This window comes from Ananas comosus, linkage group 9 (assembly GCF_001540865.1).
Source record: "Ananas comosus cultivar F153 linkage group 9, ASM154086v1, whole genome shotgun sequence".
Taxonomy (NCBI): domain Eukaryota; kingdom Viridiplantae; phylum Streptophyta; class Magnoliopsida; order Poales; family Bromeliaceae; genus Ananas; species Ananas comosus.
Genome location: NC_033629.1, coordinates 615,675 through 643,096, shown reverse-complemented (window position 1 = coordinate 643,096; position 27,422 = coordinate 615,675). Strand labels below are relative to the sequence as shown.

Here is a 27,422-nt window from a genome sequence, read left to right as displayed (position 1 = left end):
TTCATTATATATGAAACTATTGGATCGTCACAAAATTCACCCGAAGAAATCCGGACATATGCGGGCAGAGGTATTTGTTGCCAGTTCTACTCCTTGGCTGCATAATTTCTTAGAATTTTAAAAATATTTGGCACAATATATAATCTATGAGTATTACTATCTATGAATCTATATATAGATTATAATTAAACTGTACATCTTATTTATTTATTTTCTTCTGAAAGTGGTCTTATCAATTTTTTTTATTTTTTTTCGCATTATAAACCTAAAACGGATTTATCAACTGGGATGTAACATACATACAAAGTAGTAGGTGCACAAGCAGCATTAGAATTTTTTAAAAAATATATATTTAATAATTTATTTGAAGTATTTTGTAAAGAGTACCTTGTTAGAAAGAGCGCATCTTGGTGGAGAGGAGATCCAACGGTGGGAGGGGGGCTGCTCCTGTTCTTGATATCCTTGAACTTCTTGATACCCACCTCCTTGCACAGCTCCGCATCCGCCACGATTACCAACGGTTGCCTCCCCATGTGGAACCTGCGCTCAGTTCAGTTTCTTCGTCATAAATTAAATTCGTCTGTAATCCTCTCATTCAACTGAGCGCTAAAACGCAACAAGTTTTATATATATATATATATATATATATATATATATATATAAAACGACAAGCTAAATAATCTCACTAACCTCACAAATACTCTGTGCATAGCATGGGTGTTCTAAATCTTCAGATTCATGCTGATTCTCACCAATTTGACAAATACTTCCCAAATAAAAAAATCGCGCCGTGTATAGCACGGGTACTCTACATCTAAGTATTCATGATGTTTTTTTTTTTTTTTTTTTTTTTAGAAATAGATAGCACGCTACCCGCTTCGTTTATTTTATTTAAAATAAACTTAGCTGGAAATGTGAAACTAGGATTCGAACTTACTGACCGTCCCTAGAACAAGTGGCAAAGGATTTGATGGTTGATTCATATTTCTAGCTAAGTTTATTTCTAAATGAAATAAACGAAGCGGATAGCGTGCTACCTATCTCTCAAAAAAAAAAAAGAAAAAAAAATTCGAACTTGAGTCTCAGATACCAACCACCAGCTCCTTTGCCACTTACTTTACAGACCGTAGATTATATGTAAGTATTCATGTTGATTCGATAAATCTATATAGCTCATTTATCTTGCATTCATTACGCTTTATTTATTTATTTACTTATTTATTTGTTATTATAAATCTAAAGTGGTTGTTTTTCAATTACTATTATATATATATCTTGAGATCCACGAGGTGTACTTTTCTTTCACTTGTATTATTATGCAAAAAAATCCAGGTCTCCAAATGCAACCCGATTCTTACGACTTTGAATATGAGGCCACGTTACTCGTCGGATCCTCCAATAACCAAAGCGATAAATATGGCCCGACGCCGCCGCATAATAGAGTTCCAAACTTCCAATCTACTGGGATAGCGATTGTATATCACGTTTGATTTCACTGACACGTGGTCCCGACACATCCGGGCCCCACCGTTGAGTCTCACAACAGTGATACACACCCGTTGCACCGAATATATATATATATATATATATATATAGAGAGAGAGAGAGAGAGAGAGAGAGAGTCTGGCTGTTATACTATCAGTAGCACGGAGGCTTCCGTGCTACCAAGTTGTTTTCGATGATGCGGCTTCCAAATCGACGATCGGCTCCGTTAGACTTGAACTACACTATTGAAATTATTTGGAAACTAAATTTCAGAATTTTTCGACATCATTTGGGCCATTTGGCTAGTGATCAAAAGGTCTCAAAATTGACAATTTTAATTGATAAATATGATGTATTTATAAATTTAACGGTGTAAAATAATTAAAATCAGATGAAATTTTTTTTTACTATTTAGAGTAAGATCAATAGCTCTTATCTTAAATTCAAGATTTCTATCATTATTTTTTATGAGATTTTTATTTTCAGCCGTTTATTTTGAGACTACTCGTTTGATAGGTAAATGATACCGAAAAATTATGAAATTTAGTTTTAAAATATTTTCAATAGTGTAAATCAAGTCTAATGGAACCGATCGTCGATTTGGAAGCAGCATCATTGAAAACAACTTGGTAGCACGAAGACGTCCGTGCTACCGATAATATAACAGCCTAGCTTTTATATATATATATATATATATATATACACACACACACGCACACACACACACGTACTAACCCCTTATGTTCGTCTTATTCGCCACCACGATCCAAATTGCTCCTGAAGATATCCCCGCGCACTTTACAATGATTTCGGAAAAAAATATACGGAATATCCCTGGACTATAGGATATTTGGGGGTTAATTACACTAATAGTCCCCAACTTTTTCACCAATTTTCAGTTGGGTCTTTAACTTTTATTTTTTTGCAATTGAGTTCCTGATCTCTTGATTTCATTTCAATTAAATCTCAGCCGTTAGATAAGTATTAAAATGGAAGGAAAATGCTCATGTCAGCACCATGTCAGTGCCACGGAGGCACCATGTCAGCCTCATGGTAGCGTTGTGTCAGCAGATTGCAACAAAATTTTAATATTATTTTTGATTTTAAATTTAAAATTTAAAATTTTTATTTTTAGAGACTAAAGTAAAAAATGTGCAAAGTTTAGAAACCTAAATTAACATGCAAAAGTAAACCAAATAGGTGCTGACGTGGTGATTCCGTTAATTTTAATATATTTTTTAACGGTTGGGACCTAATTGTAATAAAATCAAAAGATTAGAGACTCAATTGTAAAAAAAAAAAGGTTGGGGACCCAAATAAAAATTGATGAAAAGGTTGGGGATTACTGGTGTAATTAACCCGATATTTGGAAATACGTTACCGTACTATTTTTAAAAATTTTAAACTATTTATGCTTATTCTGATTGATTAAGTTAAAATTTTCGTTACGTTTAAGAACTTTCAATTATGTTGGTCTTTAGGTACTAAAATATAACGAAATAAAACCAAATTTGATAAAATTATGAAGTTGCTAATTTCGTTCATTAGAATAACTTCATTAAAAAGGAATTAAAACTAAATATCACTAAGGAAAATGATGGAGTTCGCTCTCAGAGATCCGTTTTCTATAAAAAATGTGAATAGTTGAGGGGTACGTCGTACATTTTTCCACACCCTTTTATTTATTTATTTATTTATTTATTTTGAGAATCGATAGTATACTATTTATTTTATTCATTGAAAATCAGAACCTCACGTTGAAAAAAAAAAAAAAAAAAAAAAACTCATAACTATAAAATTTTTTTTAAAGAATCAACCATTTGCACTCGTAATTTATAAAAGAGAATAAATCATTTGCTTGACCCTACGCACACCCTTTTAAATTTTAATTCCAACCCTTTTAATTCGTCGTCGTCGGCGTCCTCGTCTTCATCCTCCTCCTCCTCCTCCTCCTCGAGCTCGATTAGCTCCATTAATGGGGGAGGTGGTGGGGGAGCCCGATCGCCAGTCGTCGTCGTCCTCCTCCTCGGATGCGGGGGGCGCGGCTCCCCCACGGCGGCGGCCCCTGGGGGTGCTCCCGCTCATCGCCCTGATCTTCTACGACGTGTCCGGGGGCCCCTTCGGGGTGGAGGACTCGGTGCGCGGGGGCGGGGGCCCGCTCCTCTCCCTGCTGGGGTTCGTGCTCTTCCCGGCGATCTGGTCCCTCCCGGAGGCGCTGATCACGGCGGAGCTGGCCTCGTCCTTCCCGGAGAACGGCGGGTACGTGCTGTGGATCTCGTCGGCGTTCGGGCCGTTCTGGGGGTTCCAGGAGGGGGTGTGGAAGTGGGTGTCGGGCACCATGGACAACGCCCTCTACCCGGTCCTCTTCCTCGACTACCTCCGCGGCTCGCTCCCGCTCTTCGCCCTCCCCGCCGCGCGCGCCCCGGCCCTCGTCGCCCTCACCGCCGCGCTCACCTTCCTCAACTACCGCGGCCTCCACCTCGTCGGCCTCTCCGCCCTCGCCCTCACCGCCTTCTCCCTCTCCCCCTTCGTCGTCCTCGCCCTCCTCGCCGCCCCGCGCCTCCGCCCCGCGCGCTGGCTCGCCTTCGACCCCAAAGCCCTAGACCTCCGCACCTACTTCAACAGCATGTTCTGGAACCTCAACTACTGGGACAAGGCCAGCACCCTCGCCGGCGAGGTCGACAACCCTAGCCGCTCCTTCCCCAGGGCCGTGTTCGGGGCCGTGGGGCTCGTCGTCGCCTCCTACCTCGTCCCGCTCATGGCCGGCACCGGCGCCATGGCCGGCTCCTCGCCGGAGAATTGGACCGACGGCTACTTCGCCGAGGTCGGCATGGCCATCGGCGGGCCCTGGCTCCGCTGCTGGATCCAGCTCGCCGCCGCCATGTCCAACATGGGCCTCTTCGAGGCCGAGATGAGCAGCGACTCCTTCCAGTTGCTCGGCATGAGCGAGATGGGGATGCTCCCCGCCGTCTTCGCCCGCAGGTTCCCCTCCCAAACTTCTTCTATTTCACAAAGCAATTCAATTCTGCTTCAGCTTTTATTATTCATTTGTGAAATATTTGCTTCGTTTGCTTAAGAATGGACTTAATTAAAAGAGTACCAGTGCGAAAAGCTAATCAAATGCTTGATTGAAGAAGTAAGTCTCCGTTTGGTTTGGTTTGGTTCGGGGTTAAAGTAAGAGCTAGTTATTCCAGAAAATTTGTCGCCATCTCTCAAATTTCAGTTTTCTGGCCTATTAGCACTGTCGAGACCAAACATGAGGTGTGAAGCTAAACACATAAAGCGATATTATCTAATTGGTGGTTAATGAGCATTTGGGGCAACATGCTTGTTTCACCAGTAACTTGCATTTGGAGCGTCATTTGCTTTTATATATATATATATATATATATATATAGATAGACTCTTCTTCCTGGTTACTTCTAGTTGTTGCGTGAAAATGTGTAATTGAACTTACCTAGAAGAATGGCAGATTAGAATAGCTCAAATTCGTACTTTCTCTCTCGTTAAACTTTAAGTTCTTAAATATGTTTCATTCTTGCAATTTACAATTTATAGTTTTATGGTAATCTTCATAGTATTATATAGAATAGCCCTTTGAAATGCAAATGGTGCTTCTGTAGATCGAAATATGGAACCCCAACTTTTAGCATCCTGTGCTCGGCGACAGGGGTTATCCTCTTATCCTGCATGAGCTTTCAAGAGATAATCGAATTCCTCAACTTCCTGTACGCTCTAGGAATGCTTCTCGAGTTTGCCGCTTTCGTAAAACTCAGAATAAAGAAGCCAGATCTTCATAGGCCGTACAAAATCCCCGTCGGAACAGTCGGTGCAGTACTTATCTGCATACCCCCGACTTTCTTAATCCTTATCGTCATGAGCTTGGCCTCAATCCGAACATTCATTGTTAGCGGGAGTGTTATGGTGTTCGGAGCTCTCCTCTATTTTGGCATAGAATACATTAAGGATAAAACGTGGGTCAGTTTTATTCCCAATCCCGTGCCGTCTGAGAATTGTTTCGGATCTCTGCCGGTGCAGATTCAGGAAACGCATGACGATGCTTCTGCAAGTCTTTTGCGGGAACCGTAAGACCCGGAAATTACTCTCGAAGGTGTATTCAAAGTGGAATAGGAAATTGTTGTACCATTTAAGCTTGATGCAATGTGCAGCAACTGTTTATAGATGTATCCTTTTCGTTGTAAAGAACAGAATGTTGTAGATTCGGATACCAGCTGATAGTTGTAAAATCAATTATTTGTTATTGATCAGAATGTTGCATAAATTGGGTGACACATTAATGAAATATATGTTTTTATGCATCTGTTTTGATGGCGGTCTAAATTCTCTGTTTTTAGCTTACCTATCTCTGCAGAATGCGAAGTTCGCTAATTGAACACAAAAGATATAGAAAATACTTTTTAAGGATAAACTATACTTCAAAGCCATTTTGCTACTTGTTCAACTCACTAAGAGCTTTATTATAGTAGTAGCAGCTTATTACACTTAAAAATGTCCAAAAGAGTGGAAGAGTAGCATCTTACAGCACTTACGATCTGTTTAGTTGTACAGTAAAAGTTTCATCTGCAGTAGATGTCTAAATCAGAATCAGTCACAAAATAGCATTTGATCTTAACAGCTGGAATCGAACTAGCCGAATCTTTCATCATGCTGCTACAAAACTGGAATTTGATTCGAAATTATCGGTTCCTATTGTCGTATTTGGTCCATTTGAGGGAATCATACATGATCAACTTGATGAGAATGGAAAATAAGATGTAATGTAAAGTTTAAATGGGATTATTACAACGTACAGCTTGTTGTTTGTAATAATCTGATTTTCAGTATACTAATAAAAAGAAGCTTTTTATTTCTGTAACCTTCATTAGAGCCGCGCTCGATCCCAACAATTTTAATACAAAACATACAAAATAGAATGGAAAACAGAAAATAATACTGTCAAGGGAAATATATATATGTATAATAAGAATTAGGCTACTATACTATCTATAATACCGGAGCTCCGGTACTATAATTTTGTTTTCGATTTTAGGTTCAAATTAACGATCCGTACCATTAAAAATAATATAGGGTATATCATTAGAGCCGCGCTCGATCTCAACAATTTTAATACAAAACATACAAAATAGAATGGAAAACAGAAAATAATACTGTCAAGGGAAATATATATGTGTATAATAAGAATTAGGCTACTATACTATCTATAGTACCGGAGCTCCAGTACTATAATCTTGTTTTCGATCTTAGATTCAAATTAACGATCCATACCATTAAAAATGATATAGGATGTATGAAGTTTTTAGGAATAAAATTTTAGTTTTTTCGACATCGTTTACTTACTAAATAAATTATATCAAAATGAACGGTAAAAATTAAATAATCTTTAAAATTTGAGTATAGAACTTTTAAATTCAAGATTAAGAATGTTAACCTTAATCTAGATAGTTTAAAGTATTTTCTATCAAAATTTGAAGAAATTTAGATTCTTCTACACCGTTAAACTTCAAACTCGACGTAGTAGTCATTGAAAATTGACAATTTTGAAATGATTTGATCATAAGGTAAACTATATTGAAAAAATATAAAATTTTATTTCTAAAAATTTTAAATACACTAGATCAATTTTAACAGTATGGATCGTTGATTTGAATACCTTAAAATCGAAAACGAGACTATAGTACTGGAGTCTCGGTAATATAGATAGTATAGAAGACTAACTCTTTATAATAATCTAGCCGGTTTAATATATACAACACTCTTTGATATCTGATGTATCTCTAATGTAATATAAACAAAATAAATAAAAATAAATAGAAAGGGGAAAAAAAAATGCTTGGTAGGTTTCGGATCCAAATGGAATGATAGTAGCTGATCGAACCCGGATCCGTTTCAAAACCGGCGGCAGCAGCACCACTTATGAAGAAGCGGAGCTCCTCCTCCTCCTCCGCTGCGTCTCTCTCGGTCCCCAAACTCCGCCACCACCAGATCGTGCCACGTGTCCTCTCCCCGCCGCGTTCCCCTCCTCCTCTCCGAGGCCGCCACGTCGGCCTCCTCCGCCACGTGCTGCTTCCGCAGCATTTCCCACATCACGCGCACGTCCTCGTACTCGCACGTGCTCACCTCCTTCCTCAGCTCCCACAGCCCTGCTAACATATGTAGCAAAATACCAAACAGTGCATGCATACACCCCCAATCAGGCGATCGATCGAATCCACGCCGTCCATCAAGGCAAGACATGTACCGCACGTAATTAACTACTTACCGGTGGATCTCCGGAGGCGGAGACGCGTCGCCGCGCCGATCCAAACCCGCCTCATCGGCATCGCCACGCGATCCCACCACTCCATTAATATTACCCCGATTCAATCTCTCTCTCTCTCTCTCTATCTCTCTCTCTCCCTCGCTCTGTGTGTGTGTGTATGTGTGTGTGTGTGTGTGTGCATACACGTCGTAATATAATACATATTCTCTCTCTCTCTCTCTCTCTCTCTACAAATATATATATATATAGAGAGAGAGAGAGAGAGAGAGAGAGAGAGAGAGAGAGAGAGAGAGTGTTTCGTAGAGCTACGTACGAGAGGGGTTTGTTACCGCGGCGAGAGAGGAAGCGCCGAGTGGGGGGAAATTTTGCGCCCGTTGGCGTCGTCGTCGGGCGCTTTGATAGCGACGCCCGTGGTGCGCTACAGCCGTACACGTGGCGGCATATTAAGGCACTGTCATGATACGGTGTGTTGACGCCACACGGAACGCCCTTCGCGTGTTCGTGTGGTGGCCTCTCTCTCTCTCTATATATATTCCCTTCTAAGTGGGTTTTTTTTGTGAAAAGATTTTTGGGGGTGAGAAAAGAAAGAAAGAGAGATGGATAGTCCACACGCTTTGGCCTACGGTTTGTGACGTTTTTTTTTGTTAAAAAAAAAAAAAAACAATGCAAGGCATTGACGTATTGTTTTGTTTGGAAATTTCTAGATCTGATAGTTGATATTCTAATATTCCAAATTTAAATTTTTTATTTAAAAAAAGTAAAAAAATTTTAAACTATCCGCTAATTGGAAATAGTATGAATTATATATGGGATTTGAAAAATAATATTATGGGTTTGTTCGATTGGCCATTAAAAAAAAAAAATTCAGTTGAACATGTGATACTATGGGTTTGTTCGATTGTCCATAAAAAAAAAATAAAAAATAAAAATCTGTTGAACATGTGAAAATTAATTTTTTCACTAATATATGTTTGATAAAAGATCAATGATTTAGAATCGAAGTTCTCTCAATTTATGTATTTGTTTCGTCAAATTGTGCTAGATGCACAAGAGGATGGAAATATATATATATATATTACACTAGTTAACTTTTATTTTTTTTTTCCTTTGGTAATTGATTTCGCTACCTGCTAGAGCAAAATTAATTATGGCATTTTAGAAAAGTTAGACTTATAATTTTAAATAACGAAAGTGGATTTTTACGATTAAAAGTACTTAATTCTCTTCGCTTTTCAGTGAAAAAGTAACTATAATTCTATCTCTTCATTAAAATCGTTACTTTTCTATCAAGTTTCAAGCGATAATTACTCGTATCCAAAATGTAATTGATGGTGTAGCAAAAATATTTACCAACACCTCCTATTCAATTAAACAATATTTTATACAATGTTAATATGATAGGAAATTTACATTATGCCTCAAACTATTTGCATTAATAACCAAAAATTTTTTATTGTTTATATCAATACATTAATAATATATATATATAAGAACAACATTTTGGAGACATGTCGATCGTCCCTAGAGCAAGTGGCAAAAGACTTGGTGGTTGGTACCTGAGGTTTTAAGTTCGAATATTAGTTGATTTATATTTTAAGCTATATTTATTTCTAAATGAAATAAACGAAGCAGATACCGTGTTACCTATCTCACAAAAGAAAAAAAAAAAAACTACATCTTCAAAAAAAAAAAAAAAAAAAAAAAGCATTTTGAGGGGATGCAATTGTAAATTTTCTTTTATTTGACTTGACCTGGACACCTCAATTTGGAGTGTGATGTGCAAAAATTTCAGGCCCAAATTCAAGCGTAGCCCAACCCAATCAGGCCCGGGTTATCAATACTGGTGAGATTATTATTATTTTTTCATTTTCTATTTTCTCTTTTTTCTTTTGCTCTGTCAAGTTTAAAAAATTAGAAAGACGATAAGAAAAGGCACTGAGTTTTGTCGTTTCTCTCAATTGATCAAAGGATAAGAACTCAGATTCAGAATCTCCTACTTTATTGTTCTTCAAAAATTTAAGTTATTCAAAATTATACTTTACTATTTTATATTCAATACTAAAATCGTCGCTATAAAACAAAATTATTTGAGACTATTCTTTGGTGACAATATTAGAAAAAAAGAAAAAAGAAAAAAGAAAAAAAAAGGTTAAAGAAACTCTTTTGGGCACGGAACTGGGGATTAGTTGGAATGTCAAGTGAGAGGCATCCTTTTCAGAGTGGTTACCAGGGGCGAGTTCCTCAACACGCAATTGTACGATATTTTTTCTTATTAATTCTATGCCGCATGATATGTGTTTAGGAGTTTTTAAAATATGTAACGTTCTTATCATTTGTAGACTTTATAAACGCGTATTGATGTTATGAAACACCAAGTTTAGAACTTGAGTTTGACACTTAAATATATTTACATTTTGAAGTGTGTACAAATTAACTATGTAGGTTTAATTCATTAAGCATAATTATGCAGATCTGATAGAAAATAATGCAAGACATATAAATAACATATATTTCAAATGATCAAAAATAAATTACATTTAGAATTTGTGCACAGACACAAGAAACTATATGGTTCGTTGTGCTCGACCCAATTCAACTACCTGAGCAACTTTTATTTTGGTGTAACTGCGACCCATGCTTTAATCTTGATCTAAATGACCATCATCCACCGTAACAAATCCAACATGAGGACGAATATATAAACTTCTTTATTAGTAAACTAGAACTTTCACAATCAACAAATTTCTACTAGGAAATCTTTTTAAGTAATCAGTTGAAGACGCGACAATTTTCGCGGATATTGCCCTGTAACCCAGTTTTAACCCCGACCCGACCCATGTTGGTGATGGCCACGACAAACGCCTGCTCGAACCGCGAGGAGCTGGAGGCTAAAGAGTTAACGGTGGATTGCGAGCGAGTGTCGTTGAACAGAACCTGGTCGGAGAATAGGAGCCCCATTCCTTGTTGCAGGTTCTTGAAGTACTGGTTGTCGAAGGCACCGGGGGTGACCGGGTCCAAGAAAACGTGCCACGACGGGTTCGGGTTCGGGGGACACGACGAGATCAACTGCGCCGCGTAGTTCTTGTTGAGTGTTGGGTCCATTGGGCTCCCTGGGGCGAAGTTGTACAACCGGTCCGAAAATATGCCACAGTGGGCAAACCCTACCGTGTGGCACGCTGTAAATTTTTTGAATAAATGACAAATTTAATCCGTGTAATTTGAAATTGATTCGTTAGACGGTTTATAACACCGTAAATTATTATATAAGTAGTTTATGCTGCTGTAATTTTTGCCAAACTTTGTATATTTCGACTCCGCGGAACTTAATCTGAATTTGGAGCTTATGACTCATGCTAATCACTGTGGTCACCTGAGAGAACAATCATATCTAGCATTGAAAGCCCATTGGACCCGAAGATGCCGGTGAGTTGGTCCAAGTCGAAAGTTGGTGCGGGTAACTTCCCGACAACGCTGCCCACCGTCGAGCTCAGCCCGTCGAATCGACCCAACTCGACTGCGTAAGACGGCCCACCAGCCTATTTGCATAACCAATCATTAATTCATGTACTACCATAATCCTACTTAGTATATAAGAGAATGATGCATATTCTATATAGTGAAAAGAATTTAAAGAGTAGTGACTAACTAGAGCTATGAGATCCCTTGTAGCCAAGGCGAGGATATCGGCGCAGGACACCTTATTCGTGCACTGGGGATCTGCATCTACCGCCGCCTTAGCTCGATCCACAGTGTCGAACCCGTCTTCGTTCAAGGATTGGTTATCCGGGTAGTCCCTCTCGGCCGTGTTGGTCGGTGTTGATGAGATTAGTACAGAGCCATCACAACCCTGTCAAATATTTCATGCATGTACTGATGGTTAAGAAATGAAACTCCAAGCTCTCAAGTCACGACAACGAGTTACAACAGTATGCACTGATGATGCTGAAGTAAGATTCTAAATTCAAACTCAATAAATGTGCTTCTGGCTACAGTAAGGAGCTGCTAGGTAATTAGTATTTGTTTCATTTGATTGATGCTCAAGAATTAGAAGTCATACCCTGGTTGTAAAAAAGCCATGATCAGATGTTCTTTAAGCAACTCTATCTTAACTGTACTTTTATTAATCTCTCTCAAAAAGAGCACTTCCTATAAAGGCTCGAGTAGAACCAAAAGACCTTTAGAAGCTATCAGATCTTTTTGAAAATATAGCTCTACTTAAAGAACACTTCTGTAAACGTACACAATCCTTAATCAAGCCAAATAAGGCCTTGATAGTTACCTCAACGAAGCAGTCATGGAAGAAGAGACGAATGGTGGCACCAACAGCATTAAAGGTCTCTTGAAATTTTTGCGTGACAGCGCCACGGACTATGCTCTCCACATTAGGGCAAATGTTGGCATAGTAGTTTTGCTGAAGTGCTGAGCCCCAGCGTGGGAATAGGGTAAGGTTTGATATTGCGAGTATAAGCAAGAGAACTAACGCGAACTTCCTCATATTGTAATTTTGGTGATGAGTACAAGGAATAAGGGAAAGGAAACAAAGATGAAAGAGGGGAATGAGGGGATCATACTGTACAGCATGAAACTATAAAGAATCAGGGTAGTAAATACGTGTTTGACCAGGCCAAACAACTAAAGTTTAAGCAATGAAGAGTTGACTTAATATATATAAATTTAATTGTCCTCTAATAAACCAATCCATTTTTTAGCTTCAAGCATGATGAGTAACATCAGGTGATGAATTTGATCTCGACATATATTCTGAATAATCGGAGAAGCAAATCGAACGAAAATTCTTGATCAATGTGTATGCAATATGTGAGGGAGAGGAGGTCAAAGTAAGGGCGCTTTGATCATAAAGAAATATACTGGTTATTAAACAGTTATTAGCTAGTTGATTAGATAGATTAATTATATAATTTATGACAAGTTCACACAATATAAAACTAAAAATATTATATCATAGTAACGCATGTTTCAAACTTCAAATAAAAAGGGGAAACAAAAAAAGTCAGGTTTAGAGAGCATGAGATAATAACCTGGGGAACATACAATATTAGACCTTGGCTCTCACTACAACAAAAACGGTCTGTAGCAATACTTTTAAATATAGGTACATGTCAAAAAAGTGCTGCTAGCTAAAATTACCGACACTTTTAAAAAGTGTTGCTATATGTGGAGTCGCTAGGTATATAGTGACAGTTAAAGAGTGTCGCTATAGCCTAAAAGAGTGCTGCTAATTTACCAACACTTATTTAAGCATTTAGTAACCGCCGAAACTCTATCTCGTTGGTTGTGATGGCGGAGAAGGACGACAGTAAAGGCTCTTCGTCTAGAATTTTAGTGGATTGAGTGAAGAGAGAAGAAAAGATGGTAATTAATTTTTCTTTTTTTTTTCTTTCTGTTTGTAATCGGGCCAAATGGACTGGATGTGGTGGGTTGAGTAGAGTAATCTTTTATTTTTGGTTGGATTGAGCTTTATATTTAGGCATTAGTAGATGTGTTTTTAAGTTTTAGCATAAATGGGACACTTACTCAAAAGTGTCCCAAACATGTGTCCCTATAACCTAATTCTGTTGTAGTGTCTATTCCTAAACATAATTTATTTGTACTATCATTAATGGAATGTGTGATGTTGTTGGTTTTTCGTGATTTACTGGATTTTGTTATTTTGATGGTTCTCTTCCTTGTCAATATTTTGAAAAAAAATCTAATTAATTTAAACATGAAATATGTCAATATTCTCAAAAAAATAAAATCTTGGAAGCATGAGCATCTGACCAACATTCCTTTTCTTCTTCTTGTTTTTTTTTTCCCACAGAAAGATAACATTTTTTTTTTTCCATCATTGTCATCATCATCTTCTTCTTCTTCTCTTCTCCTTTTTTTTTTATTTCATTTTTTTTATTCTAAGTCATTAGCAATCAGATTCAAATCAAACAGTAGTTGAGTATGGCTATGTGCCTTTGGTTTCTATTTTCTTTTTATTCTTTTTTTTATTGTGGCCAAATGTCTATGATAAGACTAATCAATGCATGATAATTTTTAATAAAATGTTATAGACATTCCAAATTATTATTATATTTATTATTTCAGATGCAAAAGTTACAAGTAAATAAATGTTTCTTATTATTTTACACTCCTGGAACAATCATACATAGGGAATTTCCACACTCCTGTTCGAAAACCTCATAATTTAAATTTAACAAATAATTCAATTACAAGCCCGGCAATCTTGTCGGATATTACCCGACGACCCGGTCTTGACTCCGATCCGGCCCATTTTCGTGATGGCCTCAACAAAGGCCTGCTCAAACGCCGGGGAACTTTGGGCCCACAGGTCCACTAAGGGCCGCGAACGAGTGTCGGTGTATAGGACCTCGTCGGACGAGAAGAGGCCCAATCCTTGTTGCAGGTTCTTGTAGTACTGGTTGTCGAAGGCGCCGGGGGTGACCGGATCCAAGAACACCGCCGAGTTCGCATTCGCGAGGCATGTCGACATCAGTTGGGCCGCATAGTTCTTGTTCAGAGTAGGGTCCACCGAGTTTCCGGGCCCGTTTATGCGGTTCGCAAACTTGTTGCAATGGCCCAGGCCCACAGTGTGGGCCGCTGTAAAACAGGTTCGCACAAACATGCTATTTAAGTAAGGAGCAGTGCTACTCAGACACTCTTTTTGGGGTGTGTGATATACATCTCACTGATTTGATGGACGAGATTTATTTACTTGTCACATAATGCGACCGGTAAAATGACCTCACCCACTAGATGGTTAAGATTTATAGCATGCACCTTAAAAAGAGTGTATGAATAGTTCTTTTCAAAGTTCGGATGATGATATGAAATATATATAGAAATATGGACGTCGGAACGGTTACCGCAGAGAGCAATCATATCGGTGCGGGAGAGTCCGTTGAGCTGAAACAAGTTGGTGAGTTGGTCCAAGTCGAAAGTTGGCGGCGGTAACCTCCCAGCAACACTATTTGCCGTCGAGCTCAGCCCATCAAATCGGCCCAATTCAACGGTATAAGATGGCCCACCAGCCTATTAATTAATTAACATAATTAATCATTAAATGAGTTTTTTTTTTTTTTCCACCATGCATAATCCTTCTTTAGGACTTGTGTCCAAATGGAAGAGTGAGTATAAGGACAACAAGTGATGTATGAAGAGTGACTAACCAGTGTTATGAGATCCCTTGTGGCCAGTGCGAGGATATCAGCGCAGGATACCTTATTCGCGCACTGGGGATCTGCATCTACTGCCACCTTAGCTCGATCCACAGTGTCAAATCCGTCTTCATTCAAGGATTGGTTATCTGGGTAGTCCCTCTCGGCCGTGTTGGTCGGTGTTAATGAGATTAGTACAGAACCATCACATCCCTGTCAAATATTTCATGCGTGTACTGATGGTTAAGAAATGAAACTCTAAACTCTCAAGTCACGACAATGAGTTACGGTGGTGTGCGCAAAAGCTGAAATAAGATTCTAGACCCAAACTCAAAAGCTTTATTTTCTGCTTCTGGCTACAGTAAGGAGCTGCTAGGTAATTAGTATTTGTTTCATTTGATTGATGCTCATGCATTATAAGTCATGCCCTTGATACTTGCAAACAAAATTTGTAAAACTTCCAGTCATACAGCTAGAGCAAAAATAAACTTCAGCATCTTGAAAGTTAGAAACTTCAATTTGTAAGCTTCTAGTTTTAACTGCAGCAAATTATTTAAAGGCCATGCTCGTAAAAGAGTTATGATCAAAGCTTCTTTAAGCAGCTCTATCTTAACCTCACTTTCATTCATCTCTCTCAAAAAAAACACTTTTTACAAAGGCTCAAGCATAACCAATAGACCTTTAAAAGCTCTCAAGCTCTACTCAAATAATACTTTATGTAAAATTATACCATCTTAAATGAAGCCAAACAAGATCTTCATAGCTACCTCAACGAAGCAGTCATGGAAGAAGAGACGGATGGTGCCACCAACGGCATTAAAGGTCTCCTGGAACTTCTGCGTAACCGCGCCACGGACTATGTTCTCCACATTAGGGCAAATGTTGGCATAATAGTTTGGTTGAACTCAAATGAGAGAACAAGGAGAGATTCACTAAGGTGACTAGCAGGAGAGCAGCGATGAAATTTCTCATCATAATCATCTTGATAACGTGATTAAAGAGAGAAACTCTATGATTGAGGATTGGGGGATATTGTTATGGTCTAGTTACTCTAGTATTGTGTAGAGATGCATGTATATATATAGATATATCATACGGTTAGATTGTGGGAAATATACTCATAGGATAAAGACTAAATCAACGTAGTTAATTAGGATTTTAGAAATGGTCGGAAGGAGTTGACTTTGATAGATTAATAAAAGTTTAATTATTAGTTAACTACCTCTTCATTAATATACTACTGAGATTACAGTATGATAAGCAATACCATGTGGCTAATTTCTTATTTACTCATACTTTTTCCAAATTAAGAGGGGACTAATTATATATATATATATATGGCTACTACAACCATAATGGACAATATTAACAATATATAATGTATTCACATGCATATATAGTTTTTTGATGTAGATAAAGAAAGGAAGAGAGAAAAGGTCAATGTTACCCCTGTCGGGGAAGTTTCGTTTTGTCCTAACAATTGTATCTACGATGATTTTAGTTTTTTTTTTTTTTTTTTCATGAGTTATAATTTCGTATTTATAACTAAATATATAGGTAGTTTGTTAATGTTGTAATTTGTCGATAATTTAACTTTTCAGGAATTATTAGCCTGAGTAAAATTTAAAAAGTTGAATATTTTACGAATGGGCGTTATATATACAAAACTAATTTAGATATAACTTGAGGTAAAAACATTTGGATTGTGATAGCTAATTGGACTTGAACAAATTCATCCTTTTTTGAACAAATTCATCCATTTTTCGCTCTAAGTTTATAAATATTGTGCAGGTTTTAAAATTTCTTTTTTTTCCAAATTTTTCAAGCGACAAGCATACTATTACATATGTTGTGCACTCCTTATCACTTACAATCCAACCAATCGACTTTTATAAGTAGCGAAAGGCTCGCAATTATTTACTTACTATTGCTAAATATTGAAATAAATAAGCGCCTATAATTAAGGGCATCTTTTTTTTCTCTTTCTTTTTTTTTTTTTTTCAAGGAAACAAAAAAAGAAAAGAATGTTTTTGCAAAAGGCATGCAGTTACGTGTCAATACTTTTTCTACCATGTTTCCAAATAAGAATCGGAATCTTAGTTTGGATTTGGTTATAAAATTTTATTTTATTTTATTTTTTTTTGGGAGAGAGATAGGTAGCACGTTACCCGCTTCGTTTTATTTCATTTAGAAATAAACTTAGCTGGAAATGTGAATCAACTAGGATTCGAGCTTGGGTCGGTAAAATTTCTTTACCAACTGTCCCTAGAGCAAGTGGCCAAGGGCTTGGTGGTTGGTACCCGAGACCAAAATTTGAATCCTAGTTGATTCATATTTCTAGCTAAGTTTATTTCTAAATGAAATAAAGGAAACGGATAGCGTGTTACATATCTCTCAAAAAAATAAAAATAAAAATAAAAAACAAAAAATTTAATATTGAAATTGCATTGGTTGCAGGAGGTTTTCCCACTTCTCTGCTAATTAAATATAATTTTGGGCTTTGATACAGTCATATATAGTTTCATTGTTTTGATCATGTTGAATACCAAACTTGTGAATAGCTTGAGCTTTCACATTGGCCTCATTGAACTTATGTTTTTTCGTTTTTTGTTGATTTAATTTTAAGGCCAATGTCAAATAAGACTGAATTAGGACATTTGAAGAAATCAAAGAAAGAGATATTATTATTGGAGTCCAGCATGTATACTATCGGCAATACGGAAACCTTCGTGCTATTAAGTAATTTTTTATCACGAAACATTTGAATCGACGATCGGCTCTCTCAGACATCATTTACGCTATTGGAAGTATATATTTAAAAACAAAATTTTATATTTTTTGAACATCATTTTATTAGTGATCAAAAGGTCTCAAAATTAATAATTTAAATGGTTGATACAATGCATTTGTAAGTTTAATGATATAGAAGAATCCAAATCTCGTGAAAATATTAACAATAATTTTTTTTTTCACTATTTAGTATAAGATCAGTAATTCTGATTTGAAATTTATTTTTTAAATTATTTATTTTTTATAAAATTTTTATTTTCAACCGTGTATTTTGAGACTATTCGTTTTAAAAATAAATAATGTTAAAAAATTACGAAATTTTATTTTTAAATACTACAAATAGTATAGATTATATTTAATGGAACCAATCGTTGATTTTAATATTCCATCATTGAAAATAATTTGATAGCACAAAGATGTTCATGCTACCGATAGTACGATAGTATTTTAGCTTAGTTCTTATATATTATTTTCCTTTTGAAATCTTATCATCTTTCCTTGATGTAATTTTCATTAATTAACTCTAATTTGTCTTTCACAAACAAAATTATAATAATTTCACTCAATTATTCAACCACATCATTTTATTTCTTTTTAATAGCTAAACACACACCGACCGTCTCTAGAGCAAGTGGCAAAAGGCTCGGTGGTTGGTACCCGAGACCCAAGTTCGAATCCTAGTTGATTCACATTTCCAGCTAAGTTTATTTCTAAATAAGATAAACGAAGCAGGTAGCATGTTACCTATCTCTCAAAAAAAAAAAAGCTAAATACACAAGTTGGATTCGCCAAATAAGACTTGAATCAAATGTCTCAAAAGTCAAAATTAATTAAGCAACAAGTGTTATTAATTTATTTGCGTTAGGAATCAGAGAATGTAGTTCATTAGATGAATAAAATGTGCAATATGTAATAATTATTTCATTTCATTTATGATGATAAGGTTGTTAGAATATATAATTTGCCTTTTTTTTTAAGTAAAAGTATATAAAGAGAACCGTACGTACAAGGTACAACCAAGAAATTGTGTACATAAAAAATAAAATGGACTTGTTCTATGATTCTATCCTTGTGGTGTACAGCAAAATGCACAATGGACATAGTATGTGCTTTATTTTTTCTTTTATTATTATTCTCATGTGGACTCTCTAAAATAAAATGGTTTTTGAACAATTCCAATCCCATGGATTCGAATATCTTTTGATTTCTCAAGTGTTCTTGTGATAAAAGGAAAAGGACGTTCTAACTTTAAAAATATCCCCAGGTTCCCTTGGTACAGTCAATAACTTGCCCATTAAATAGAGGGGAAAAAAAAAAGTAACAAATAAAATTAATAGATATTATAAAAATGTTCCCATTCAGATACTTGCACCATGTTTTCGTATTTTCATTCTAAAGTTGCAAAAAATTTTAGCTCATGAAGTACAATTAGTTATAAGTTAACTATTAACGCAAGATATTAATTAGTGGATTAAATAAAAGAGAATTATTGGTTCCCGTAATTAAATAATGTGAATGTGATCTGAAACTAAAACTTAGTCTTTATTTAGAAGAAGTCAAGTTATTTTCTTACAACATTTGGCAGCAAAAAGTTATATTTCTTCATATTCATTTTCAATGTGTTGACTCGAATATTAATTTTTATCCACCGATTCTTTTCAGAATTTTTAGGAAGTTTCATATGGTTAATAAATATAAAAAAATCGTGAATAATTAGAAAAAAATTGTTGTGAGTGATGCATAAAAAGAGTGGAGTATTTCATTTATCGCGTGAAATTAAGAACATATCGAATGGTCTCAAATATACATAGAAGTAGTTTCTTAATTTCTCAATTAATTAATCTTGATGCATGCTGTGTTCTTTGTAAAACCTTAAGCCAATGAAGAATCATTGCTCATGATATCAAGTTATTAACCATTAATATATGAATGGTATTGATCTCACGCATGTTGGTTTATTATAAAGATAAGATATATAATAGTCACTGATTAAACTTGGGGTCCAACTCCTAGCTAGCTAGAGAATGATTTATTGCCTTCTTATTCTTTTTTTTTTTCTGTAAAGTTGAGGTACCATTGCCTAGATTTATCTAATACCTTTCTATAATGAACCTTTCATAGCCATAATTATATATGCCTTTGTTTTAATCCAAAAGATCTATATAATGGAAATGAAATAACACTAATTTTGATATTTTTGTTCACATGCATGACAAAAATGAGATATACCTACCATACACAGACGCACAAACACTAGCTTTTGAATAGTCTTTAACAGTACTAATGTCAAAATAACAAATAATAATAGCAATCTTCTAATTGCTAGGACCTAGTGTATAGAAATATATTTTCCAATAACTAAATTTTTAACGTAGACTCTTTAAATACCACCGAACAAATACGCCAGATTAGGTTTTGGTTTAAAAATATTTATAATCAATATAAACTGCTGTGGTGCATGAAGTGCATGCATACACTAGGAGTAGGCAATAAATTCCCCAAAGTGAGGTGTTGGGCCACCCTAATGGGCGTGGGCCCAAATATCACACTGGGCTTAATTTTTTTCTAACGGGCCGAGATGATTTGGCCCAACTCTAGAGAGTGGGTTTGGACTTAGCCCAATCATAGGCTAGCCCAATAAAACCCTCCTAGCTAGTCCAATAGACCGACCAAAAAACACAGCCTTTTGGTTTTTATTTTTTTATTTTTTTTATTTGGAGAAAAAAGGCAAAAAAAAAAAAGGCTGTTTATTAATCCCACGCCATTAGACACGTGTTACAGTTTAATAGGTGAGGTCCATGGATTATGTGGTGGACCAAGTCCACACATCAATTTCTTCTTTTGCTCTCTAAGTCTCTAATATGCACCAATTTTATCTCGTGAGGGGAAATTATAAAAAAAGAAAAAGTTGACGTAGCCAATGGGTCTCTCATAAATGTCCCCCGCTTCAAACTAAAGGGTGGCTAGTAAGGTAAATTCACCAACGCCAAAATATCGATCTCCATAATGCAATATTTACTCGCAAAAGATCACCAAAAAAAAAAAAAAAAAAAANTTGCAAAAAGGAGAGAGAGAGAGAGAGAGAGAGAGAGAGAGAGAGGGGAACCCTAATCTCGATTCTTGGTGGGGGAGGGAGGAGGAGGAGGAGGAAGAAGATGACGTGAATGAAACATGTCCCCCACCGCCTCTCTCTCCTCGCCTCCGTCGCCCTAGCGATCGCGCTCTTCCACGCCCCTCCCCCGCGGACGAGCTCTCCCCCTCCGATCCCTTCGCCTCCGCCTCCGATCGCCGCGAAGAGGTGGGGATCCGAGTGCTCCTCCGCAGCGAACCCCAACCGCAGCGTCGAGATCCGCGATCCGATCGGGGCCGGGACGAGGGCGATGTCGAAGGCGCGGGTCTACGCCGACGTGAACGTGCTACGCCCCAAGGAGTACTGGGATTACGAGTCGCTCACCGTCCAGTGGGGGTATGGGTTCGAGAAACCTTAGGTCTTGATTTGACGATTTTGAGAAGCCCTATGATTCGAGAAACCCTAGTTCTTGATCCGTACTTTGTTTTGTCCTTTCTCTGGTTATGATCGTGTGATTGCTGTTCTATGTGGTCGGTGATGAATTCAATATTGCAAATCTGGTTTCATTCTCAGCAGGACTTGCTATCTATTCCGATGCTTTATCTAGCATTAGATTGTTGTTAATAAGTTAAACATATTATATAACTTCCAATAAATTTTCTGTTTATGAATTATGAGTTGTCCCACATTCTCTATGCTATTGGCCTTGCTGGTTGAATTTACGTTGGCGTTGTTCCTCATTGATTGCACCAAAGTATAGATCCTCCATGACCCTAGAATGAAAGGGGCATTCTCTTAGTTCTTGGTTTGCGGAGGTATGTTTTTAGGTGCTCTTTTTTTTTCCTGTTGAGGCCTATAATGCGTCTTCTATAGAGAATTTCTTCTTGTCTTCTTCTTTTAAAATCTATGAAAGTTGGGAACGATGCTGATTATATCATTATAGAAATTTCCATAGTCACAAATTGTAGTGTCTCTGCTGGGATAAAACTTCAGTGAGAGCTTCCCAACGACACCTCGTTAGGGAGCCCCCGATCTGCTGCCACGTGTTACTTTTGCCACCATCCAATGGTTTGTTGGGTGTTTTTTAATACTAAAATTGAAAAACAATTTTGAAACCGTAGAGGAAAGAATATGACCCTTGGATAGAGATGAAAGTGGCACTTGGCGACGGATGGGGGCTCCATAATGAGGCGTCATTAGGGAGCTCCCTAATGAAGTTTTTTCCTCCCTGTTGGCAGCATTGATGAGTCTTTGTTGTTGCATGTTTGCTTCTGGCTTCCCTAGAGCTGAGAATCAGTTGATTGTCCAATTAAGCGACATAAGGACATGAAAGCCTTTGTCAAATGCAGAATTCAGTAGATAGGAACAACATTAACATTTAGGGGTTAGATTTACATTTTGTTGATGCTATTTGTATTATTTAATATATCATTGTTGTTTATTTTCTTTTCTGCATTGTTATTTTTTTGAGAGAAAGGTAGCATGATACCCGTTTCATTCATGAAATAAGTGAACTAAGCAATTGAAATGACGCAACTGGGCCTTAGAAAAAAAAACGTTCATAGACTTCCTGGTGGTCCTCCCAAAGGCTATTAAATCTGTTTACATTAAGCAACGGCTGACCCAAAGCCACTTTTCTGCATTATATTAGTCTAACATTATATAGAGTTAAATCTCTAGTCATTTGAGTCCAAGTTAATATCATGTTTCATTGTTGTTCGTGAGATCATCTCACATGTTACATAAGTCAGATAGTTTTAAAATATTTGTACGAGTTACTTTGGCATCTACATTTTTTTACATAATTACTGCTGTGTCACTTTTCCCTATTTCTCTTATGTTTAGGTTCAGCTTGCCTTTATACTTGATATTGAATGGGAAAAGGACACACAATAATATTCTCTTTTTTTACCACTTTGTCAAGTTATCTGATATCTTATGAAAGCCACTATAATAGGATATTCTAGTCTCAAGGTTGCACAGTTTTTTTACAGAGTAAGTGACAACTTTTACAAGTGTTATCGCTTACCGGGAAATAATGCTTTAGTCTTATCATAAGTTCAAGTCATAACAGGTATCATTTAGAATTCATTGCAGTGGTTCATGAAAATGTAGAACCTTCTCACTGGCTTTAGGCAAATAGTTAAGATAGTTTCTTCTTTACTAGGAATGAACTGCAGTGCAAGCACGGGTCTTGGACCCACTAGGCTCCAGAAATAACTGGGAAAATTCTTTCTCCGATTGCTGTGCCTTTCCTCCTCTTCCCCTCTCTATGGTTACACAGTGGCAATGCATGGGCCCCGGGTGAACCATGGCAGTTCTAAGAAAAGAACCAATTTAAAGCAGAGGAATATTATATTCATCTTATAAAATGCTTCTAAAAGAATATTTTGTTTCTGTTATCTTGGCTTTTTATCCTCCGAAGATTTCTGCTACTAGGATGCAAGTCGTCCTTTGATCAAACTTGGCAATCAATTAGAAGATGTTGTGGCTAAACTACATTATTTATATGATGATCATTCAAAGTCATTGGCTGGTAGTTTCATATATGATCCTTTTTTTTTTACTTTTATTTTCCAATAGAGGTTGGGGATATTAAGATGAAAGTATTACAAGAATTGATTATTTTAGATCATTCTATCCATAATTGTATTCTGTATTAATATTTATGATTCGAGGCTTTTTGCATTCACCAGTTTTTCTCTTTCTTCAATCAGTGAACAGGATGACTATGAGGTTGTCCGGAAAGTTGGAAGAGGGAAGTATAGTGAGGTCTTTGAAGGCATAAAAGTATCCAATAATGAGCGTTGCATCATTAAGATCCTCAAGCCTGTAAAGAAAAAGAAGGTACTGAATGAATGTAAATCTGGACTAAATGGCGTTTTAGCATATTTTATGTTGTTGTATTTTGGTATGATCTTATTTGTAGATTTGAAGAATTCTGGTCATTACACTTCGGATCTGTTTTGTCTACATGCTCTTTTAATAGATCTAAAATCTTTATAATCCACTTGCAGATCAAGAGAGAGATAAAAATACTTCAGAACCTCTGTGGGGGTCCAAACATTGTGAAGTTGCTTGACATTGTGAGAGATCACCATTCAAAAACTCCTAGCTTGATCTTTGAGTATGTCAACAACACCGATTTTAAAGTTCTATATCCGACGTTGACAGACTATGACATTCGGTACTACATCTACGAGCTTCTCAAGGTCTTTCCCGACCTTTCTATTTTTGTTGGAAATTGTATTGTCAATTGAATAACTCATGGGAATATGAATCGTGTGAAATGTTATTGATAATCTTGGTAATAAACATGGAGCTAAACTTTTCATGGACGTGGGATATTGTGTCCACATCATCTTATTGTTTGGATTGATAATTACAAGTCATTTTCCTAAAGAAAGCGAAGCATGAATATTATTAGTAGTACTATATTACATGTATATGAGAGTATTTGAAAGTTTCTGAAAGAACTTAATACATTCATCATTGCAGGCACTGGATTACTGCCACGCTCAAGGAATAATGCACCGAGATGTCAAGCCTCACAATGTTATGATAGATCATGAGCTCCGAAAACTCCGCTTGATAGATTGGGGACTTGCTGAATTCTACCATCCAGGCAAGGAATATAATGTCCGTGTTGCTTCAAGGTTAGTGTGGGCTGATGCTTTTCATTGCTTATGCATGCTAGTTGCCTGTTAATACTTAGGCATGCCCAAATCTCGGTAATTTATTTCATTAAGATTAGCAGATTGAATGATTTCAGTAGTACCTCTATAAATTGTGCAATTGCTTTTCTTCAAGCTATAATGGTGAGTTTTCGGTCATATGATTGGTTTGCATGAGAACTTCTTAGCTTGTTTCATACACTGGATATTGCCTTTTCCTCTTCTTTCTCATTTTTTTTTTCTTCCTTTGGAGATTTTTGTGGTCATTCAACATGATTTCTCTTGCTATGCAGATATTTTAAGGGACCTGAACTTCTTGTTGATTTGCAAGATTATGACTACTCCTTGGACATGTGGAGCCTTGGATGCATGTTTGCTGGCATGGTATGCATTCTCTCTCTCGCTGAATTCCTAAGTTCAACAATGTCACAATGCTCCATTTGTTGTAAAATCGCCTGCTATTTTGTTGTTAACTACTGATTTCCTTGCCTGTTAAAAATTTGGTTTTTATGCTTTTTTGTCCTAGATATTTCGAAAAGAACCTTTTTTCTATGGCCACGACAACCATGATCAGCTTGTTAAAATTGCCAAGGTAATGTCTTTTTTTTATTATTATTTTCTGCTTGGTGCTTTCGGATTTATGAGATGGCATAAATTATTTTAGTATTGCTGATAGCTGATAGTTGTATAAACTGCTCATTTATTTTGAGCCTTCTAGTTTGATTTCTTGTTCGCATGCTGAAGCTGACCAAACAGTGCTGAACTATACCAGATATTTGGTTAGCTGATATTTTTAGTTATTTCATATTTCTTTCTTGTAGTTACATTGGACGTCCATAAACTGTGATCCAAATTTTACTTTGTACCTATGCTTGAACTTGTCTCGGATAATGCCTCAAAGTTTATTAGGTGTTTCACTGTTAACAACCATCTATGAAGTTGGCAGAAGTCAAATGCATCATCACAGTCAGTTAAAATCTTAGTATAGATGGCATCTTGCTTAGCTTTTAATTGTGCTTATGGAGTTGAAAAAGGGCCTGCCTTATCACTTGAACAGGAAAAATCCTTTACGTTTGAATGTTGGGATGCACCTTCCACCAATAGGCACCAATTAAATGCTGATTACTATGCCACATGGTCTAATTTTAGTTTCAAGTGACTGTGATGATACACTAGACCTCTTTCAAATCTTAGAAATGAAAGTTGATAGGAAGGTTTTCTTGAATGGTTTAATGTTAATGGGATGGATCAGGGATCAAAGTCGGTTTTCAAATTCACGGACTTCTGTATTATATACCCTTTATATCCACTGTTATTTAACCAAGATGGAGGTTATTCTAGTTATAAACTTGCATGTCCAAACTAACTTGATTTTTATTTTCTGCTTGCTATGTTGTATCATTAGCTGATAAGAGCAACTCTCATGAAGTTGATTTATATGACGTAAACAACCCTAAGGTTTTGATAGTATTGTGAAGATGCTATCCGATGCGTAACAACAGTACTAATAATGTTTTATTTGATGACTATATTTCTAGGTGCTGTAAACCTTCAAAAAGCTTTCTTGAAACAATCAATTGAGAATCTTTACTTAGCACGACTTTGATTCCTGATTCCCTTTTCTCAGGTACTAGGGACAGATGAGCTAAATGCTTATCTAAATAAATATCGGTTGGAGCTTGACCCGCAACTTGAAGCTCTTGTTGGAAGGTACATGGCATGCTGTTCACCCTTGTCTTAGGACAAATCACTTTGAAAGATAATTAACAATTGGCTAGTTCTAGTTTCATTCTTTTCTTAATTTTTTTGAACCTTTTTTATGCTGCAGACACAGCAGGAAACCCTGGTCTAAATTTGTCAATGCAGACAACCAACATCTCGTTTCCCCAGAGGTTCCCCATTAGCACATTGATAACAGTTTTTGGTGCATCAAATCTGTAAGTCCTTGTATTTGAAATTCGTAGACATAACCTCTGGATATATGGTTTGCAGGCCATTGATTTTCTTGATAAGCTTCTTCGGTATGATCACCAGGATAGGCTTACAGCTCGAGAAGCTATGGTAACTATATTTTATTTTTTTTGTACTTTTTCTCATTCTTCTAATAAAGCTAAGTATTCAGTCTTTTTTTTGCTGGTTATGATTACTCGTTGACTAGTTAAATTTTGCGATACCAATACTAGCAGATTTACCTGCGCACTTTTGTCTTGGATTTCGTACTCGCTTTTGCTTGATTTATTTTATGACCGTCTTTGTTTTCAAATTTTTATTTGAGGATATACGATCTATATTTATGCCTGTGTTTCTTTTTGCCCCGTCTTTGTTTTTCAAATTTTTATTTGATTTTCAAATTTTTATTTGAGGATATACGATCTATATTTATTCCTGTCTTTCTTTTTGCCCTTAGTAGTGCTAATTTAATGCATGCAGGCGCACCCATATTTTCTTCAAGTGAGAGCTGCAGAGAATAGCAGAGCTCGCATGCAGTAATTGGCATTTACTAGCTGGGATTGGTGTAATTTAGTAGGCCGTACTTATTGTTGTCACTTGATTGGCACCCCTCGATGTGGGTGGCTCTTGTCCCTACGCCCCGTACATAGCTGCTGGAACCATTATCAGCCGATTCTATTGCTTGGTGCATTTGATATCGTTGTGCACCGTTTGTAGTTTCTATGGGTGATTCTGCAGTAACTGGAGCTGCTTTGTGGATTACCTCAACTCACACGTCTTTTAACTTGAGACATGCCCTCATAATTTTCTGTTTGATGTGTTTTTGGTGTCATGTGTCACTTGTGTGTGATCTTCTGCTACTTTTCTCTGTGATACATGGTTTTAAATAGGTGGTTTTAGTACGCTAGCTATCTCGCTCGTTCAAAATTTGACATTCACATTCAAAGTATTTCTATGGTCAATGCGCCAGAGATGGCTAGGCTCAAGAGTCCGTAGATTATCTGTCC

The 27,422-nt window shown here is 36.7% G+C and overlaps 5 protein-coding genes across 6 annotated transcripts; 2 read left to right on the top strand and 3 right to left on the bottom strand.

Moving 5' to 3' along the window:
- On the top strand, nucleotides 3,304-5,811 carry LOC109715703 (probable polyamine transporter At3g19553). Its single transcript, XM_020240825.1, has 2 exons — nucleotides 3,304-4,467; nucleotides 5,109-5,811. The coding sequence occupies exons 1-2, from the start codon at nucleotides 3,461-3,463 to the stop codon at nucleotides 5,572-5,574; spliced, it is 1,473 nt and encodes a 490-aa protein (XP_020096414.1). The 5' UTR covers nucleotides 3,304-3,460; the 3' UTR covers nucleotides 5,575-5,811.
- On the bottom strand, nucleotides 7,201-7,974 carry LOC109715704. 2 transcript variants are annotated; one of them, XM_020240826.1, is made up of 2 exons: nucleotides 7,766-7,974; nucleotides 7,201-7,649 (listed from the first exon to the last, which is right to left on the bottom strand). In XM_020240826.1, the coding sequence occupies exons 1-2, from the start codon at nucleotides 7,848-7,850 to the stop codon at nucleotides 7,393-7,395; spliced, it is 342 nt and encodes a 113-aa protein (XP_020096415.1). In that variant the 5' UTR covers nucleotides 7,851-7,974; the 3' UTR covers nucleotides 7,201-7,392. The 2 variants fall into 2 exon arrangements, with proteins under 2 accessions (XP_020096415.1, XP_020096416.1); XM_020240827.1 differs by having other exon boundaries at nucleotides 7,201-7,646; nucleotides 7,766-7,968.
- LOC109715085 (peroxidase 16-like) lies at nucleotides 10,244-12,301 on the bottom strand. Its single transcript, XM_020239885.1, has 4 exons — nucleotides 12,045-12,301; nucleotides 11,412-11,612; nucleotides 11,136-11,301; nucleotides 10,244-10,941 (listed from the first exon to the last, which is right to left on the bottom strand). Exons 1-4 carry the CDS (start codon nucleotides 12,258-12,260, stop codon nucleotides 10,535-10,537), a joined length of 990 nt encoding a protein of 329 aa, XP_020095474.1. The 5' UTR covers nucleotides 12,261-12,301; the 3' UTR covers nucleotides 10,244-10,534.
- LOC109715086 (peroxidase 35-like) lies at nucleotides 13,837-15,919 on the bottom strand. Its single transcript, XM_020239886.1, has 4 exons — nucleotides 15,699-15,919; nucleotides 14,944-15,167; nucleotides 14,641-14,806; nucleotides 13,837-14,374 (listed from the first exon to the last, which is right to left on the bottom strand). Exons 3-4 carry the CDS (start codon nucleotides 14,654-14,656, stop codon nucleotides 13,980-13,982), a joined length of 411 nt encoding a protein of 136 aa, XP_020095475.1. The 5' UTR covers nucleotides 14,657-14,806; nucleotides 14,944-15,167; nucleotides 15,699-15,919; the 3' UTR covers nucleotides 13,837-13,979.
- Nucleotides 20,783-27,247, top strand: LOC109715323 (casein kinase II subunit alpha-2). The gene is made up of 10 exons (XM_020240272.1): nucleotides 20,783-21,187; nucleotides 23,509-23,638; nucleotides 23,809-24,003; nucleotides 24,290-24,447; nucleotides 24,759-24,849; nucleotides 24,992-25,057; nucleotides 26,093-26,175; nucleotides 26,294-26,357; nucleotides 26,458-26,526; nucleotides 26,896-27,247. The coding sequence occupies exons 1-10, from the start codon at nucleotides 20,886-20,888 to the stop codon at nucleotides 26,953-26,955; spliced, it is 1,218 nt and encodes a 405-aa protein (XP_020095861.1). The 5' UTR covers nucleotides 20,783-20,885; the 3' UTR covers nucleotides 26,956-27,247.